Below are 20,451 nucleotides of genomic sequence, written 5' to 3'. Positions count from 1 at the left end.
AATCTGGTCTAAGTAAGACATCATTAATCGCACAAACTTTTCTGTTCTCCATAGGCATGGGTGATGAAACAATAGCGATATGTACTGATAATAGACAAGCAATAGCATAGCAAATGTTCCATAAAATATTTAACAGTTTGATTTATGTGCATCAGATATAAACTGCCATGAAAACACATAAATGCAAAGTTAATTTGTATGAACAAACCCCAAGTGGGCTCCGCTCTGGAGTCTAACAGCCTGTTACAGTCCTGGTTAATTGAGCCCCTTCGCTCCATGTTGCTCTCCCTATGGCCTCTGTTCAGGTCCCCTGAGGTGGTCTAGTCAGTGGCTGCCTGGGCCTCTTATTATCTCTGTCAGTGCTTACAAAACTCCTCTGGAAGAGGCTGCAGCTGGCAGGGACCAGTGGTTGCTCTTGTGAGACGGGCTTTAAAAACCATCCAGGACCCTTTGTCCCCCACCAAGTCCACCTCCAGTGATGGACTCCCGACGGTCTGCTCTGTGGGGTCTTCTCCTGGTGATACCGAGTCCAGGTCAGCCACTCGGAAGGTTACACACAGCATGATGCAGCAGCTTCAGCCTGGTTCCCTTCTGTGTGACTCTGGGTTTCACTTGCTTTCTTTATTTAATGTGTAGCACGGGGAGAAGATTCCCTCACTCTCATTTATTTCTATTTATCTGTAAATGTATTATTTGTGTGTGTTTTTAACTGATGTGGCAATGTTACATTTTTGCTTGCGAGCCTTGATAAATAGGTTGAACTGGTTAAATTCAAAGTCTTGTGGTAAATTCAAATTAAGCCTGTGTTCTGCTGGTCTTTGCAAAAATAGTCTTAAAGTCACCAATAAATATTGGTGTCGACTGACACAACGAACAAATTCTTATAAAAACTTTTCAGGTGTTACGCCCAGCCCTACACGGAAAGAAAAGCCCAAAACAAACACAAACAACTGAAAATCTGTCTGCAACGGTACGAGATAAAATATGATAAGATAGGGCAGAATACTATCACATTTTAAACAATTAAAATAAGGTGAAAATAACAGGAAATATCTGTAAAACAAGGAATTCTTTTTGGTGGCATTTAGTACAGTAAAACTGTTTGTCACACACTGGAAAGGGACACATTTGTAAAAATAAGGATTTTTAATGTGGATATAATATACAGTGTTGGCCTGTTTTTTGTTTGTTTGTTTTTGGGGGGAGGGGTTCTTCTTAGTTAATTGTTTTCTTTTTCATTTTTAAATCTTTAATTCACTTTTTTTTTTCAAATAATGCCAAATGACTGTTGTTTTTGTTGTTGTTTAGGGATTTTAAATACAGTAAAAAAAAAATAAAAATTTAAAGTGTAATTTTGCAGCATCATTTGTAAAAATACAGATGTGAAACCTCCTGACAATTTTGACCTGTGTTTTCTTTTTTATGGTTAACTAGTGAATTCAAATATTTTTTATGTGATTTCAGAGGAAACTATTTGTAGTTTAACAAAACAGTGAACGTCTGCAAACTAACAGTACATTCTACACAAAATTACAGTTAAAATTTGGGGTTAATTTGTAGTTGCAAAACAAAGGAACAGTTTTGAGATTGAAATTGCAATAGAGACACTACTTTGTCCACGCTTCCGAGATCTGCGCTTGCACAACAACCGTGCACATGACAGACTGGACTCGGGACTCTGTAGCACATGAGTGTGTGTGGACTCTGCCTGAAGCTCCGCCCACTTCAGCATCTCGACCTATGAACGGCTCCGTGTTCACTTGTACGTCATCTCCCTTCTCTCTTGCGTGTCAACATGGCGGCATCCATGGCATCCCAGGCTGCAGCAAGAGGACTGAGGACAGCTACCTCAAAACACATACTTCTGGACAAAGTCAAGGTAGCGTTGCAGCTCATGTCACAGAGGATGCGCTCCTCTCACGTCGCGGTTCGGTTTTTGCCGTAGTCCGTCCGCTGACAGCGTCAACAGGGAGCAGTTAGCCTAGCTGCCGTGCTAACAGGTTAGCATGTGTGAGCACACAGAGGTTTGACAGATCAAAGTTGAACAGTGTGACAGTCCACTGGTGATGCAACAGCGCTGTTTTTACTGCAACCTTTAGGTCCTGCAGTAACTGTAATCATGCGTGCCATGTAATTAGTGCAGACTTTTAAAAAAATACATTTATTTAACTGGAGCTTATCTGAAAAAAACTTTACCTGTCTGAATGTCATTATCTGTCACTCTCTTTACATAACACCTTTGTGTATTTGTGCATATCAGAGGAGTTATTTGGATCTTGACAGTTAAAGCTCATCCTGGCTCAGCGAACGTTATATTTAAACTGCACATTTTTGTTGTCATGTCAGATTAAAATCATGATAAAATGTGAGAGACTGGATCCCACTTTCTCTTCATGCTCACCCCATGTTCCACTTTACTACCACAATGAGTCCAGCCTAGTTAGAGCAGTGGTTCTAAATCTGAAGGCCTTGGATTTAGTCTTATTTCTAATTATTTACATTGCTATAATCATATGTAACAGCAGATCTTGAAAATATTTGATTTCACATGTTTAGTTTAATTGTGTTTTGAGTTACTGAGCCTCTAAGTAGTCCAGGAAAAACTGTATCGTGTGATTTTTGAGAGCTTTAATGGATGATGACAGATAAATAGATCAAAGGCTTTTATTTCATGTATTCTTGCTTTTGTGAAAAACAAACATCAATTGCACAAGAATTGACCAGAGGCTACGAAACATCTCAGAATCGGCTTCTTTGGACGACTATGTGAACACAAACAAGTTTTTTTTTCTTTGCTCTCAAAGAATTTATACAAAAAAAACACATACATTTAAAAGTATTTACCTACTAAGTGCAGTTATAGATACATATACTAGCATGTCATAAAGTAAACCAACTGTTGGTGCAAATTCTGATGATATAGGAGTAAAATAAAATGCAGAACAATTAGGACAGCGCTATTAACCTATTAGGGAGGTTGACAATAGTGCAGTGGAGCAGGGAGTGCTGTTGCTGGAATGGAAATATATAAACAGTTGTGTAATAAATAGTGGTTTAGGGTTTGGGATTCACGACAACATTGTACATTTTTAAGCAAGTCTAAAAATATCTTGTATAAATGTTCCCCCAGATCTTTGATATTTTATGTATTCATATTTCACACTCACACAGTGGAGTGTGTCAGGACTTGGTTCATCATTAACAGCACATACATGTCCACAGCTTAAAAAATAACAATGTAAGGACATAGACTGTGCTTGAACACTGCCCCCAGGACATAGCTCAAAGTTTCTGTCTGCAGCCCCATTTTAGATAAGACCACAGTCACAAGGTTAACTGCTACACTTTGATCTCCCAGTATCAAATGCAAAGAACAGCTCACAGAGTTCGTCCGGCTAGGTTAGTCTGTGTACACAATAGCAAACGATTGCAGTTACGTCTTTGTTCGTTTAGTAAACAAAGAATTTGGCCTAATGATCACAAGCGGAATTAAACAAATGCTGCCAAAGAAGCCACGAAAAGGAGTCGGAAATAAATCTCCCTGCCTAGTATTGACTAACAAACAAATGCAGGCTTACAGAGAAGAAAGCAGAGTTGTGTTTTTGTAATAAATTTCAAAGCTTCAGAGCAACCAGATGAATAAATCAGCCCACTCCGCTGTGCAGTATCTCAGTATGATATTTTTCTGCCCAGTTAGTGTCTGAGATCTGATGTTTACTCTGGCTGTGCCTGCATACGGATGTATACTGGAAGGACAAGGCAGGGACCTGTTGATATGATAAACATAGATCCAGCCAAGTAGGCACCCTCTGTTTGGCACTGTGTTAACAGTGCAGCTGGACTTTTACAAACTCATGTTATATTTACTTTCTCCTATCTACTTTTGGCATGCTGCCCTAATAGATTTTGTTACTGATAGAGCCTTTTCTCTTGACATTTGGAGCGGATTTTGTACGGAGTGGAATGGGGTGTTTTTGATAGTTGTTGTGCCCGGAGCAAAAGGGATTGCATTAAACACATGACTGAAAATGTGTTGTGCTGTTATCGGGGAAAACCACTCAATTCAAACATTTTTATTATCCAGACTTGCTTGGTATATCCATAGTAATGAGGCTAAAGTAGACGTGGTCGTAAGCTGCAGCTCAGAGCTGTTCATGATTATGGATTCATTTGTCAATAATTTCTGATTCTTAGTGTTTCAAATTTTAGTGTGAAAAATATCCATAAAGTAATTGCAAAGGAGCTTCCCTCCTGGAACAACCTTTCTCTCACAATAAGTCGTAGTTTTTCGTAATTATTATTTTGTACTGTCTCATAACTTATTGTGTTTTGATTGTGGCTCAGATTTTGCTCTGTAGTAATATTTTGTACGATTATTTCTATTTCACAGATTGATTGCTTTAGGCACTTGTTTTGTAGCTGCCTCACTGTTAACATGTACAGCACCAACTCTGGTTGTTTTTAAATGTGCTATATAAATTATTCTGAATTGATTTGAGTCCTAGAAACAGAGTTTTGTTTTCTAGTTGCTGATTTTCTGTCTGAATAACCACACACACATAAAAATCCAAAGAATTTTCAATCATGACAGCGATAATGTCGATCTGCCTTTTTAAGGCGCTGAAGTGGATGAAACAAAAAAACATCTTAGCCATGTTCTTCAATTGTCTTGTGCGTGTGATGGAACAAATACGCTGCTATTTTAAGTGTCTACAAGCACCGTGTAATTGCTCGTATTGTCGTCATGCTATAAGCCTTTTAATGCAATGCAAAACATATTTTTACATGGACATGCATGGAGCACCGGAGCTGCTGCTGCTGCTTAGATAACATGCTGCTACATCCTCAGTTGGTGTTACAGGGTTTGGCTGCTTTACTGCTCAACCGAAGCAAATTGGGGATGTTTACTGTTAACTATCCCACAAATCAAGAAAGGCAGGAAATACCACAAACTTAGTTCATCACTTAAACCGTATCCATCCAATGAGTGAAACTTGAAGATTGAAAATGTTCACAGCAGAAATGAGAATATTCCTTGATAACAAAGGAGTAATAAACCACCACTGTGTCTAACATTACTAGAACATCACAGATTCTGTTTATTCAATCAATACTTGGCGCAGACAGAAGGTATTTCAACTGTAGTCACCAAAACCTTTCACTCATATTTACCGGCAGTCCTCAGATACACTATTCAGAATGTGTATGATTGTCAAAGCTGCTTCTAAAGACAAGAGTTGGCCCTTTTGGCTGCTGAGAGGTTTTTAAATACTGTTAAGTAGTTTTTTTTAGATGTGGCAGTTGAGAAATAAGATTTAAAGTAAATAGAAATTACAGCATAGACGGGCTTATATTGAATTCAGACAAAGCTTCTGTGTAATTACAGAAATAGTCTAATATAGCTGAAGTGAATGAACACATATTTGAAAATGGAAAAATGACTCACACACAAATGTGATGTGAAGTTAGGAGGAATTTTGGTATCTGTCCTGATGCTGCTTTCTCCGTTTCAGATATAAGGAGTTTCCTATCTTTGCTTGTACCATGTTCACGCATCATCTGCCACAGTCTGGATATCTTGCAGTGTTAAAAAAAAAGGATATTGTTTTACTCAGCGGTGGCATCACCTAAAAAAGTAAACTCTTGGAAAAACTTCTAATCTCACAGTCACTGGCTCTTGCACCTGCTTGTCTGCCACTTCTTCCCTTTGTCTCTCTCTCTCTTTCTCTCTCTCTCTTTTCTTTCTGTTACTCTCTCTTGGGCCAGGTGATAAGAGTAATGATCAGGGATTCTCTCTGGTCTGTAGCGCCGTATCAGAGCCTCGACTGACTGACAGCCAGGTATCGCTACAATTGAATCAAATCAGCTTTGACAGTATGTCAGCTAAGCTGTGGAATTCAATTTGTGATGATTTGCCAACAACAATGCAGAGGACATTGCAATATTCAGATGGTTAGACTCCAGGATGCTCTTAAAGGGGGGAACGGGATGTTGTCTTCTTATTCTCGCTCTCTCTCTCCTTCTTTCTCTTTCTCTCTGTCTCTCTCTCATAAATCAAATCTCCTGAATTCTTGTCTGCACAGCGAGATAATCCTCAGGCTGTTTTTCACTGTCGCTGCACAGTGGTGAATTTGTAAACGTTTGCAAAGTTTTTTTATTTTTTGTGAGGTGTTCGTGCTTCGTAATAACCCAACGGTGTTGAGGCCCAGCATGGTTTGAAGGAGCGTACTGGGAAGAAAGGTGGCTCAATGAGACTCAGTCCTGAATATTTTACAGAGGGGGGTGGAGAGCCCTCTGCTTGCAATGACTTCTTTCGCTGGAACTTCAAACGACGGGAGGCTTCCCCATCTGTCTCAGCAAGAACACATTTACATTTCCTTCCCGCAAGGGATACTGGAGGACGAAGTTAGCTCTAACTGGATTTGAATATCGCTCACCAAGGTTAATAGCCATTTCTGTAGCTGGTGAGGTGCTTAGGCTTTTTCAATAATTTAGAAGGGCTGCAGTCATTAGGAAATGTTGCCAGCCTCTGAAATGGGGGAATGCAATGAGTGAATGCGCTCCTATCAGCTCAACTTCTGCTGTTGTTCCGCTCTGGATAATGAGGGAGAAGTGGGAGTGATGCTGAGAGTTAGTTGAGAAAATAATGCCAGTGATTGCTGACAGCTGTAATTCATTAAAAAAAAAAAAAAAAAAGTGAAGTATATTCAAGATTATGTTCAGCTTGTCCATCATCTTTGAAATTAGACCTTCAAACATATTGTAAAATGTGATTTGGATTTCAGAACTGAGTTTGCCTGGGCCTGGGGCCAGGCTCTGTGAACTTTGTGCAAGTCATGGGGATGTGACTCGCCCTCATCAAAGCAAGAACAGTTTGACATGGTCCATCTTGCTACCGGAGTTTTATGGTTTCTGTGCCATTAATCCAGTGGCGGCGGTGGTATTGTGTGAATGAAAACATCGTGTCTAGGAGCAAAATAGCAGCTGCCACTGGTCATAAAGACAACCACCAAAGATGCTTGTTTGAAAGTCCCTGGACTTCTACCAGTTGTACTGCACTTATACAGTCCCAGATGTTGTGTGTGATAGTGGAAATCCATCCATTATCTATACACCGCTTAATCCTCACTAGGGTCGCGGGGGGGCTGGAGTCTATCCCAGCCGACTTAGGGTGAAGGCAGGGGACACCCTGGACAGGTCACCAGTCTATCACAGGGCTACACTTAGAGACAGACAACCAAGCACACTCACATTCACACCTACGGACAATTTAGAATCACCAATTAACCTCAACATGTTTTTGGACTGTGTGGGAGGAACGCACAGGGAGAACATGCAAACTCCACCGGTGCCCCCACCGGGACGCGAACCGGCAACCTTCTTGCTGCGAGGCAGCAGCGTTACCAACTACGCCACCTTGCAGCCTCTAATGTGGAAATCTGACCAGCTGATTTATTTCTCATAGACGTTGAAGCAAAAATAATCGAGTGGTGAAAACATATTGAACTTATTTGACTTCTTTTATGGATGTAACATAACCCAGAAAATTACTGTGAACACAAGTGAATCACTACTGAAGTGGATTGCCAGCACTGTAATAGCAGTTCATGATTTGCGGCTCCAGGATGATGCCTGTGGCCAAGTTCATATATATATGTGGCTGAACTTTAAGACAGTTGTGCACCCTTGTATTACCTTCCTCTTTTTTACCGTTATCTTCCCTTTCGACCTGACACCTTTGAATATGACTCTGTACACCCTCCTCTTATTAACTATGCTAATTACCGAAATCCCTATCAGTAGAGACACAACAGTCAGGTTTTCCTTTCTTAAGCCTGTCTGCAGGAGATTAGACCTGCCCTGCCTAAAGACCTGCCAATGATGCAAATCTCACTGATCTAAATCCAAGCCATGCTCTGCTGCTCCTGCCTCTCTCTCTCTGCTGCTCTACTGTTCCATCCCCAGCTCTGTAACGGGCACATGTCATTTCTCTCCCCCATTCTGAAACGGTCTGGGCACGACCTTAGCTTTTAAGAGGCAAGGACATCCATAGAAAGCTACAAGTTGGTCGTGGCAGTAATGAGACCAAAAAAACCCATCTTTTTGTGCCACACACTGGGCCTTATATAACTTGTCCCTTTCTTTGCTTTATAGCTGGATTTCTGTCATGATTTTTTTTTTTAATACTGGCAGAAAGTCACCCGAGCAATGCAGAGAAATGTCCCAGACACCATTCTGTGGCGGCATCATGAAATCTAACTGTTTGAATGCAGTTGATTAACCTGCTATTTTTCACAGGACAAATAGTTATACTTTTCTTATTCCATGCCATTTCTTCTCATCCAAATCTGGATTGCCAAAGCGGAAGCTGCAGAGAGGAACTTCTGCCATCAACACTCAAGTAGTTTATTAATTAGAAGAGACCAGGCTTTCTGAATTAGCCCACTAATGCTTCATGAGGCATGCCGCTGCTACATGGCTGGCGTTAAATGGAAAGACGCCTGTGATTCACTCTGGCGTGTTTATGAAGAAGCTCTACATCTTTTGCCTCGTCCATTTCTTTTTACCGTATGTCACCGCTATCACAGCTTACGTGCAATTAGGAGACGGTCTGTATTTGAGTTGCGATGAAGTAGTGACGTGCCACCTCATTAGTAGAAAAACACTCCACCGCGATCAGCACTTCTGATCGTCTCCCTCTCGTAGGACCGCTCTCTGTGATTCGGCCTGCGCTCATGGAAGTGGACACTGTAAAGTTCCCCCCTTTTTAAATTCTCCGCGGCTGGCTAGCTAAATGGATGGGGAAAAGAGCCGAGTTCATAACCTGAATGGGAACAAATCAATTACTTAGAATTGGTGAACTGGCAATCTGTTAATTTCTTAAACATTTGATAATGCCCCTTAAGGAGCATTTTGGTTAATTAACTCTGCAGCCATTTGTCGTCACTAATTGGGCAGTGTCATTTCAAAGGGTTAGGTTCTGGCCATGGAAAGTAATGAGGATTTTAACCTCACCAGACATCTGGGAATACTGCTTTATAATATGTGCTATTCAGTGCCTCTGGAAACTCCAGCTTTCCTCTGGCTGTGGCTACGATTTAAAAAGAAAGTCCACAGCTATGTACAGGTGAGAGGTTTGTTTTTGGCTGGAAAAAAATGCAGCTGTTAAGACCCAATACTGCAGAACTGATATGTAAATGTGGCAAATGATGTCTTTTTATTCTATCTTTTTCTTCTTTTCTTTTCTTTTTTATTTTAATGTTCCTTTAGACAAAAAGCACAGTTGTCATTCTGGAGGCTTGTTGTTTACTGAAAATGTAGGCAACACTAAACAGTTTCCATTTAGATAACAAATAAAATAATAATAAAAAAAAACCAACGGTTGAATTTTTCATACCTAAGAAAAAAAACAAAACAAACACAAACAACTCAGAATAAATCCTGACTGAGCTCTGCAGCCATCCGAGGAGCTCTGTGAGGCTGTACTGAGGCACAGCGCAGCTTTGAACTAAATGCTAGTCTGAATGCTAACGTGCCCTCAAAGACGCTTAACGTACTGTTAAAAGCCGTAATGCTCGCCACGCTCGCTGTCTTCGTTGAAGGGAACATGTGACCTAATTTAATGGCAATCCATCCTATAGCGGTCCAGATATTTAGAATCAAAACCATAAATGTAACCTTCATGGAGTCAGGGGATCCAGCTATCATCTTGAATCAAATGTGAGCATATGTGCATACATTTCACTCGATCCTATGTCAAGTCTGCACCAACATTTCCATTCAGAACAAAGTAGTGGACCAACAAACCGACATTACCATCTGTGGAGCCACACTACCTGCGTGGCCTCAGTTGGTTTACTTTAAAGAGAACATACGTCTTTTAAGTTTGCTCAAAGGTGTGTTTTTTTTTTCTTTTTTTTCTGTCAATTGAGGAAAAAGATTCAATAAGGCAGGTGCTCATAGATTCTGACCGGCTGGGAATACTCTGCAGCTTAAAGAAAGACAGCCATTAGGAGGACATTCATAGTCCTAGAATGATCTCAAAAGCCCTTTTGAAACACCACGGATCGGATTCCTGTAAACGTCTCTTTAGTTCTTAAAAGAGTGTCACGCAGGCCGCATCAATACAGATTTGCAGCGTCTTCATGAGTATGCCTGCTTAAAATTGGGCCTTACTCTCTGTAGTGTTGGAACACCAATAGCCTTTCTCTATTTTTGCATCCATCCAGGATTGACGTGTTGAATTTTCCCCTAATGGAGCCACACTGTGTCCGACCATTAAGACTTCCTAATGATGATGGCCTCTTTGTAAAGCGAGATGGTGTCTTGTGCTCAAGGTACATTCTGACTCGGTACCTCTCTTTACGGCCTTAATGCAGCTCTTCATGGTGCATATAAAAGCTTTATCTGTATTCATAATGTATATACTGTTAGAATAAAAACTCCATAAGGTAATTTGTTACGTTTTTATTGACTCCTGAAAGGGTGTGAGGGATGGAGGCACTTGTTAAGGTGTCCTATAAGGTATTGATTTGCTCATAGAGCAGAAACCACTTTGCATGTGTATGTGTCTTCCATATCATCAATCAGAGCAATCTTTTCAAAGTAACTGCTGCTTCACTTCATCACTAAGCAGAAGGCTGGGTACTATAGATTCCCCTACTGCTCACATTGTTGTGCAAAAAACCAAAAAACAAACCAAATGCTAAGTTTAATTAACTCCATATACCTAAATAAGCAATTAAAATAAAACAAGGTAATAGTTTTATAGGGCTGGTTTGTGTACCTGCTGCACCTAATGTTTTTTGATGTTGTTTTTTTTTCCATTCTAGATTCATCAATCCATTATTTCCTTTGTTAATGGAATAATTGTTTCCAGGAAATAGAAAAATCCCAGAGCTCATGGTGACATTATTCAGTGTCTCATTTTGTGAGAGCAACAGCCAGAATCCTACAAGTATTGTGTTCATTTACATAGCAGACAACGGAAATATATTTACTTTAATAATATTAAATTATTACTATATATATTTTTACAAAACGTTACTCAAAAGAGCACACGGCTATTAAAAATGAAGTTTTGTGTCACTGAGTTAGTGAACTTATCATGTCAGCAGTACGTATGTGTGTTGAGTAATGTGCTCACCATCTGTTCTAAAACTGTGCTGAAGGTTAAATGAACCCTTTGAATCCCAAACAGTTTCTGTGAAGCACAACCATGGTCTGAACTGGACAGAACTCAAACATTTATTTTGTGCGGTATTAACGTAGTTTTAAAGTTTTTTTTTTTTTTAAAGTTATATTTCTCTGATTATTTGTTTAAAAAAAAAAGTTGACAAGAACTGAAATAACATGTTTGTGCCCCCAAAATACAATGAATATATAATTTAAACATAGATTTAAGCAAATTTTGTTTATTTTTGGTTTTCTTTTTACAGTTTCTTGTCATGATAAGTGGTGTAATTTTGGCAAGAAATTTTTAGTCAAGAAAACATGCCTCTCAAACTCACCGGTGGGTTTTGCAGAGGAAATAATAAAGGATTTAATCACTTATCAAAGTAGACATCTCATTACATTGTTCGTTTAGATTAGATTAAATGAATCTGTCATTAATCCCTGTTGCCGTTTATGAACTTTATGGCATTGCTAATAGAAAGCTGGCTTGTTGAACCCACAGTGCTCGAGTCCCTGGTTAGATAAATAGCCTGAGTTGATCGATAGTGTTTCCTTAGTGTTACCAACTGCCAGGGAAGAATCACATCTTCACTCACTGCTGACTGGATCTCGTCTAGCTTCGCTTCCAAGAAACAAATGCGTTTTTTGACCTACGGTGTCAACCCTTTGAATTTTTGAGCGACAGATTGACGAGCGGTGCAGCATTGACTCCGCTGCTGTTTATGGGCCTGATCAGAGGTGATTGCCTGCTTTGTAACCTTCTCCTGTAAATTAAGGCTTATGGCTCTAATAAATTTCCAAGGGAGCCAGAGCTACTCTGTCAGATGGTGACTTTTTGACATTGTTCCACTCTCTCATAGTGATAAAGACAACTGCTTTAAATTAGCCCTAGGATATTGACTCCTTAAGTTTAACAGAAGGGCAAACGACAAAGTAGTGGCATGTCTTGAAATGACTTTGCAAAATGCCAAGATCAGACATCCCCTCACTGTGATGACACTTCTCACAACAAGTGTGGTTTGACATTGTGCATCCTGCTCTCAACCAAACATGAGACTGCACAATTTTGTGCCTCTTAGGAGGAAGAGAAGTCCTGATGTTGCATGATGGTGTGCTGAATACCATATGGTCCAGCCACAGAAGTGTTTTGGGAGTAGCGCTGCATATACCAAGATTTTGTCCTTCAGTGCCACTCGTGGATGGGTACAGCTGCGACAAGGACTTGGCAATCTGATGCATCTGCTGCCATAGCACTGTCTGTCCTCTCTGTGTCTTTGTGCGAGGGCACAATCACTCTGAGTGCTCTGTGAAGAGAGCGGCTGCATGGCGTCATAGTTTATTCAGCACATTTCAATGTTCCAACCATTTTTCTTGTCTTTGTTTTTTTCCTAACTTGCACATGTCAACAGGATTTAGCGTTAGGAAATGTGCTTCTGAGTTGTTTCTAGGTTTGTTTACCTATTTGTCATTTAGAATCTTTGCAATTATCTGTACAGCTTTTTTTTTTTAATGTCTTGTTGCTATGAGTCATTTTTAATGTCGGTTTTGTTGAATATTTTTATAAATAGATGATCCACAGAGGGCCATGTAAACATTGCAACTTTTGATTTTCATCTATATTTGGAGATCACCCCGGCTGAGTTCCAAACTTGATTAACACCGTTGCCAGAGCTAAGCCAAGTGTTTTAAAAACACAATTATACACGAAAGCAGATAAGAACACAGTGATGGCCTGTAAATGTGAGCTTTACATAAATAGAAAATGTTTGACTTATCCTGCATGGACCTTTTCTTCTGCCAAACCAAATGTACAGTAACTAAAAAAGAAAGTGTTTTTAAAATGCAATTTTCCCTTAAATTTTAAAATAAAATCCTGACTAATTTATAATTATCACTGGAATATTTTACGAGTTTAATGAAGTTTAATAATTGTGTATGTCAATCTGGAAGGTGTTTCTGACTTGAGGTAAAATGGAGACATGAATTTTATTTTAAGCCATCAATCAAACGCAGATCCATCCATCCATTATCTATACACCGCTTAATCCTCACTAGGGTCATGGGGGGGCTGGAGTCTATCCCAGCCGACTTAGGGTGAAGGCAGAGGACACCCTGGACAGGTCACCAGTCTATCACAGGGCTACACTTAGAGACAGACAACCAAGCACACTCACATTCACACCTACGGACAATTTAGAATCACCAATTAACCTCAACATGTTTTTGGACTGTGTGGGAGGAAGCCGGAGAACCCGGAGAGATCCCACGCTGCACGGGGAGAACATGGAAACTCCATGCAGAAAGATCCCGGGTGTCCTCACCGTGACACGAACTGTCGGCCTTCTTGCTGCGAGGCAAAAGTGCTAACCACCGCGCCACATTGCAGCCCCAAACGCAAATCCATCAAAATGAAAACCATTTGTGTGACTTCTCTTGACTGTATAAAATGCTTTATGAAGCATCGTCTGCAGTTTATCAGAACTAATCTTTCATTTTTTAATTTTGATGGACTTTTATTGAAAGTCTTTACTTTGCTTTGGGTGTTCCAATCTTTGTTCCGAACATTAATCAAATGCACCATTAAGATGTGGCTGAAAGTAGGACACTTGTTTTTGGCTTTCAATAAAAAGCCCCTTTGCCAAGAACGGGGGGAAAAAAAAGAAAAGTTAGTATCCACCTCTACTACAGTGTACAGCTGTGACATTTTGTGATCACTCGCTGAATGTCAAGACTCTTGCTACAAGCCTGCTGAAACCAAAAATGTTCTCTTGGAATAAGGGCTTCCTCAATATAACTACGACTTCTCTTCTTCTCTTTCCAATATAAATTTTGTAGTATTTTTGTTTCTGCACTTTTGCATCAAACACAAAATGCAGTTGGAGAGGTGTAAAGGAGACAATGGGCTATGATTACAGCGGTATCGCATTAATACTGTAAGGCTAGTTATGGAAGGAGACAGCTTTGCTGGTTGATTCATAAAACATGGTCGCTAACGAGCTCTTGCATTGTGTTTTTTGGGGGGGAGTTCTGGTGTGTTTAATGTTATCAGTGCCATTGAGATTTTTTTTTTTTCATATTTTGATTTACAAAAGGATCAAGATTAAATGTGGCTCTTTTCTCTTTACCCCCATAAGATAATAGAGGATCTTATTGTTTACCATTGTCACCGCTCCACTTCGCTGTTGCACCGTGTCCCACTTCTCTTGACTCAGATGCATTCATGAGGGGGATCTTGAGTGCTTTTGTGTGTCGGAAGAGTTTGCTGTGAATACTTTATCCCGTCTCGGGCCCGTGGCATACGACTTTATTTGTGCCAATGTCTCTTGGCATCCCATGTGTGTCTATTCCCATCTTCTTTGTGTGTGTGTGTGTGTGTGTGTACATTAAGAATAAGTAGAGCAGTAGTTAGGTTGAAAGACTGGGTAGGACTGTCTCTAGAGTGCTGCTGATGATAATTACTGTAGAGAGAGCGTCTCAGGGGACTACAGGCCAGCTGCCTGCTTGCCTGGCTGCCTTGCTGCTATACTGTCAGCCACCACTTACTGTTCTCTTCCAGGAAGACGTGTAGCACTCAGATTATTCCTCTCCTGTCAAGACCCTCCGCAGTATCATGACTTTTCTATCTGATGGCATTAAGAAGGACTTGGAATGACTCAAACTGTGTGGATGATTAGTGCGACGGGGGAGATTTAAAGCAGTGCTGTCTTCAGGAGGAGTGATCTCTGTGATGTATCTATTCTTTACGTGCCAGATTGGTCTGTATTGCAATTCTGTAAGTACAGAGTTGCACAATACGAGGAAAAGAAGAACTTTGTAATGCTGTAAATTCCCCCGTTTGAAAGTCTTCTTTACGTCTTAGTGCATTCCTGCTCCTCCACCCTGAAAGCTTCTCTTTTGATATTTCACAGGTTAGAGCTCAAAAGATTAGTCGATTAATTAACAGATAATAGCTAAGTTAAAAAAAAATAATAAATCAGTTAATCATTAAGTGAGCCTTTAAGCAAAAGTCCCAAGCTTTAGATAATTCTATTTTCTCATAATGTAAAGATTTGCCTTTACCAGTCTTACAGCACTTTGTAGTAGCTTGACAGCATTTGGACTGTAGCTCAAATAAACTATTTGGAAATTCTCATATAAAATTTTCTCTGTTGTGTTTAACACACCAAACAACTAATTTAGTAATTCAGATTATGATTGTTTAATTGATTGATAGTGTCAGAAAGTGTTGCAGCCTCACGACAGGTTTTTATTGTGTTGGCTTTATTTTATTTTATCTTTGCTTCCGATAAGTCCCAATTTTTCTTCTCTAGGTTTAGTGCAGCAAATGGCTCTGATTATTATCGTAGCACGAGGCTCAGCCAGCGTCGCTCCAAAGATGAAGCCAGTCAAATGTGCAAATTAGAGCTGCTGTAAATGCAAAATTGCAAAAACACCACTCTTCTAGTTGACAGTTTGCACTCACACCGACCCAGAGTCTGAAAGTAGATTGATGGAAGCAGCTCTATTGTCAGGTTTCTACAAAGTGCAACTTTAAACCTCAGATCATATTAGCTCTTCAGAAAACAGAACTGGATGCTCTGTGGTAGGATTTTTTCTTATCAGACAGCTCAGTAGGAATCAGAGTTTACTTCTGTACAGGGGCTCGTCTTTCTATCACGGGACATGTTTAAGTTTTAGGGTGTTTTATGCCCTTTGTTATTTTTTAAGTGGGCGGCAGAGTTGACAAGAAATGGTGGGAAAAGAGGCAGAAGGAAGCAAAGGTCCAAGCCGGGGACGTTGTAATCGTGGTGGATGTGTCTGAACCACTAACCTACTGCAGGCTACAGATTTTCAAACCCAGTTGTGTCCCTTGTCAGAATATTTTAAGTGAGATTTATTTTAATTAAAATTGTTGTGTTGTTGCATGATTGTGAAAATTTCTGAACCCCAAGCAGTTCACATCTTTACTTACTGTGTGCTCATCTATCAGTCTTAAACCTCTTTGGAATTAACACAACCTTAGCTGGGAGTAGAATTCAAAAGTGTCTTCTGTGCAAACTAATACAGCTCTAATGTCATAAAATCAAAAAAAGAAAAAACTAAATTGGAGTTACTTTGATTACAATTTTACAAAAATTTAAATAAACCAGAATATCAATATGTATAACATTTTTTAAGTGCCCCCATTTAGCTTTTTTTTTTTTTCCTGTTTAGTGTTTTTTGCTTTAGTGAATAGTTTGTAGCCAGATGTGTCTTGTTTTTACCGCGTTCCTTGTGTGCTCTGCGGTAGATTTCAATATCAAGCCACACTTCACACACGCGCAGCATAATCTTTTTAAATGTGTCAGCAGTTAGAAAATAAAGCAAGTTCACAAAATTACATCGACATAAAATCCATCACTTATGAATACCGCTCTTGTATTATCATCCATATTTATCTTTGCTTTCAGTGTGCTAACATGACCTGCACGCTCACAACCAAAGGAAGGCAACGTGCCATTTTAGCGAGAGCTGTTTAGTGTGAAGAACATAGTTTTAAAAAAACAACAAAAAAAACAATTACATGCCTGAAATATGCTAACTAAAAAATATTAATTCTGTGGAGTCATGCTGGTGGATTAAAATCATCAAGTAAAAAATTGCAATTTGTTATCAGTGTTTCTCCTGAATCTTCAGTGCATTCACATTCTCTGTACCTGCTGGTAGTGTGGTTTGCTTTAGTTAGTTAGTTTGGGAGCTCAGTTGTGCACGATAACAGCAACTTTAGCAGTAGCGGCCTCTGTATTGTGGAAATATTAGTCATCTGCTAATGGTTAGTCTGCATGCATGCAACCTTTCGCAGATTGCAGATTGTGACTCTAAGCTACGCTGGCTGCATTGGTCATAAACTGACTTGCAGGTTGAATAATGTGTGTAAGAACCAGCTATCTGCCAAAGAGCATGATTATGAAAAAGGTTAGAGAGAAAACATCAACATCAGCATAAAGTTAAAAATACATTTAGTTTTATGAGGCTACATGTGAAGGTTTATTGCTATTAGATTTTTGTAAAGGGCCCGTCTTTGATAGCGGCTGTCTGTTGGTCTGGTAGATAGTTAAAGGTGCCCCAGGTTTCTTGCCATTCTCTAGTGTTTTGCCCAAGGTAACTGTCAGTGCCTGGAGGGACACCTCAAGCCCCACCTGACTTCTTTAGTCAGCAGCAGTAGTTATTTTGGGAAGTCTGCATAGTGTTTTCATCCTCGCTCCCATTTTCTTTGGGTGACAGAGGAGCTATATTATTTGATATGTTGGCTTGAGGTTCCTAGTTAGCTTGTTTGAGAAGGCAAATAGCACATTTACATAAATGCTGACTTATTCCTCGACTAAAGTGTGCCCTTTTGGCAGAAATTATAGGTTAAAGACTTGTCTTTTCCTTTCACGTTATGGCACTGGCTTTCAGGTCACCTTTTTTTGTTATCCACCAGTGGTTTTAGGATTCTCCTGTGTTTCTGAACCTGTGCACTTAAGAAATGTTCCTTTTACTAAGAGGCAGTGGAGGTTTTTCTGAGTTTTTCAACTTCACTTGGACTTTCCTGTAGTGGTGGACATAGCTTCAGCTGCAGTGGACATTGTGTGAGCACATGTGCCAGACCTTAATGTACCTTTTAGAAATGTATTTTAACTCCACGTTTGAATCACGTTAATATTTCCGAGCAATGTTGTAAATAATTAATGGATTCAGCTAATGATGCATACATTTAGAGCTGAAACAACTACTTGTATATTCTGATGGGCTGAAAATAAATTGGCAACAATTTGATAATCAAATAGTCATTGTAGTCATAAAACATTAAAGGCTGTATGGTTTTTGATTTGGCGGTCCGACAGTTTTAGTCAAATCTTCAATCGCATTTGAAGATGCCACATGAAACTGGAAAATCATATTGGCATTCACTATTTAATACCTTTAATTATCAAGTGGATAATCTGAGTTACTCCTGTTCTGAGTGCCACTGCTGATGTAGCCATCAGTGTGTCATGATGAGCCCAGCGTGTTCACACTTTGCTTTATCTGATTGCAGTGTGAGCTCGACCGTCCTGTGCTGTGTTTCTGACCTCTGAAGTCAAAGTGTAATGTGTCAGGTTAATATGTTTTGGTATCATCTAATGATACTTCCTCTTAAAACGGCGTTTAACTTGGTCTTGTGACAGCCTCTCATTTGCCATTTTCTTAAAAGCCTAATATAGACCAAGAGACTGACAGATGGAGATATGCATCCAGGCAGCAGAGCTGATCATCCTAAGGCGAACAGTCGGATGGCAAGGAAAGTGGATGTTTTAAGAGAGCAGGCCCTGCAGGTGCCTGACAGCAGTCAAATGAGTCCGCAAAACAGAGGAAAATTGTTTTGCAGCTAGGCTTGTTAAGGCTGTGTGAATATGTTCCGCTAAAGTGGACATGTAGGAATGAGTGACAGGCAGAAAAAGAGTGAATCCTTAAAGCCATACACAACAGCCAAGTTTTGGTTGACGAGAGCCAGACAAATCCATTTTGTCCAAATTAAGTTTCTATTTTTTCTAAATTCTGTCTGTTGTTTACGCTGACATACAGATCCTTATGTAATTCTGCAGTTAATTTCTTGCCCTGTCTTTGAACCCTTCTACGCTGCTGCAAAAAAAAAAAGTCACATCATCAGTATTCACTGTTATACAGTGCTCTGGGACTTGCATGGGTCCACATATACACATACAAGCTGCAATAACCGAAACATAGGATTTGTATAGTATTGCAGACAAGACTGCAGAGGTGACCTGCCGATGCCCCTCATTACGGTATTCAGTTATGCAAAAGAAGAGGCCAGTATATATTAGCGTGTACTGTTCTTCAAGAAAACAACCCGTTTTGCCTCTAATGAAGTCTCCCGACAGGCTCTCACGAGAGTTGGAATGGAGAAAGCATGCTAATACAGTGTTCTGTGGCACGGGGAGGGTTGGTTTTGGCATGAATTGTGGATGCGGTTTTGTTCACTTGAGGCCCATTGATGACTGTGCTCGGTTCTGGAATATAGAGGTTTGGCTGTTGATTATTTAAGGGACCATGTCAAGCTCATTATCCTTTAATCACTAATAACCATTAAGGGCTAGTCTGGGTTACATTTCACTCCCTCCATCACTTAATGGTTGAAAGATGCTGAACAAATACTCTCCATTCCAATGCTTCCGCCCTTCTGTTCTTATTTTTTACGCCTCGTGAATGATGGAATGACTGACGCCTTTAAAATGCACAGAGTGGCCTTGTCACGCCCCACTGCATCAAACTGCTGCCTTAAACATTATCATAGTCCATGTGTATGCACTCAATGCATGAAAACAACTTTGGTTGTGACAGTCTGGGTTTTTGCTCTTGTTTTGTTTCTACCATATTAATTTTTCTCAATCAGCTCTTCTGCCTTTCTTGCTCTTGACTTCATCCTACATTGTTCATTTTTTATGGCATGGTTTTTGTGATGTACTTGCACACATGCAAACGTGTTTAATCTATGCTTCATAATCACACATGCAAACATCTTGGCATAATCTGGAGGTGTCTACATATTTTAGCATAATTTCTAATGTATGCAAACACAACTTTGTTATTTTTTTTCCCCAATGGATGCCAGAAAAAAATGCTTTTTTGTTTTTTTTTTACAGAATTTGTTGGAGGGAAACACTTCAATTTTTTTAAACTACTGTTTATCGAATTTTGCAGGTTGTAGATCACAAAATCAATATACGAAATAATCCCAGAATTGCCCACATCCCTCCCCCTCTCCTCAACAGACACTCCCCAAACATCCCTTCCACTCTCTGCAGGAACAGTGGCTGCTTTTTCTTCCCTCATAAGCACACTGCAGATTTTATGACGACAAAATGACAAGTCCTCTTGCTGACCATCAATGAATTGTCCACAAAGCTGACACAAAGCAAAATATAGCATTGTTTTGCTTATGGCTGAAAATCAGGGTCTGTAAAACCTGTTTTAACCCTTTATCAGGCAAGGAACCATATATGGTAACTTTCGCAGGCTTTAAAAACGGCAGGGGGCAGAATCATGTGACTTCATCCAGCCAATCAGCGAAGTCACTACGGCCTCTGACCAATCACGAGTGAGCCAGAGTGATATTTTGACACAAGTGTCACAAGTTGCCTAAGTCTGACTTGTGATTTGGAAATAAATGTTACTTCATGTTTGCATTGTATTCTTTACAATACTTTGTCCACATATTATTTTGATTTTTTTTTTTTTTGGTGGCCGAAAGAAACATATATGGTAACTGCTTTG

General features: G+C 39.8%; 1 protein-coding gene across 1 annotated transcript in view; it reads left to right on the top strand.

Annotated features, from left to right (window-relative positions):
• The first annotated feature begins 1,761 nt into the window (after positions 1 to 1,761).
• Positions 1,762 to 20,451, top strand: part of suclg2 (succinate-CoA ligase GDP-forming subunit beta) — a 101,062-nt gene continuing 82,372 nt past the window's right edge. Inside the window, exon 1 of the mRNA XM_008280126.1 lies at positions 1,762 to 1,879. Within this exon, the coding sequence (XP_008278348.1) occupies positions 1,796 to 1,879 (84 nt within the window). The 5' untranslated portion in view covers positions 1,762 to 1,795. The remainder of the gene's footprint in view (positions 1,880 to 20,451) is intronic.

Source organism: Stegastes partitus, unplaced genomic scaffold (assembly GCF_000690725.1).
Source record: "Stegastes partitus isolate 25-593 unplaced genomic scaffold, Stegastes_partitus-1.0.2 Scaffold182, whole genome shotgun sequence".
Classification (NCBI taxonomy): Eukaryota; Metazoa; Chordata; class Actinopteri; family Pomacentridae; genus Stegastes; species Stegastes partitus.
Note: the sequence above shows the minus strand (reverse complement) of the source record. Positions and strands in the feature narration are given on the sequence as shown.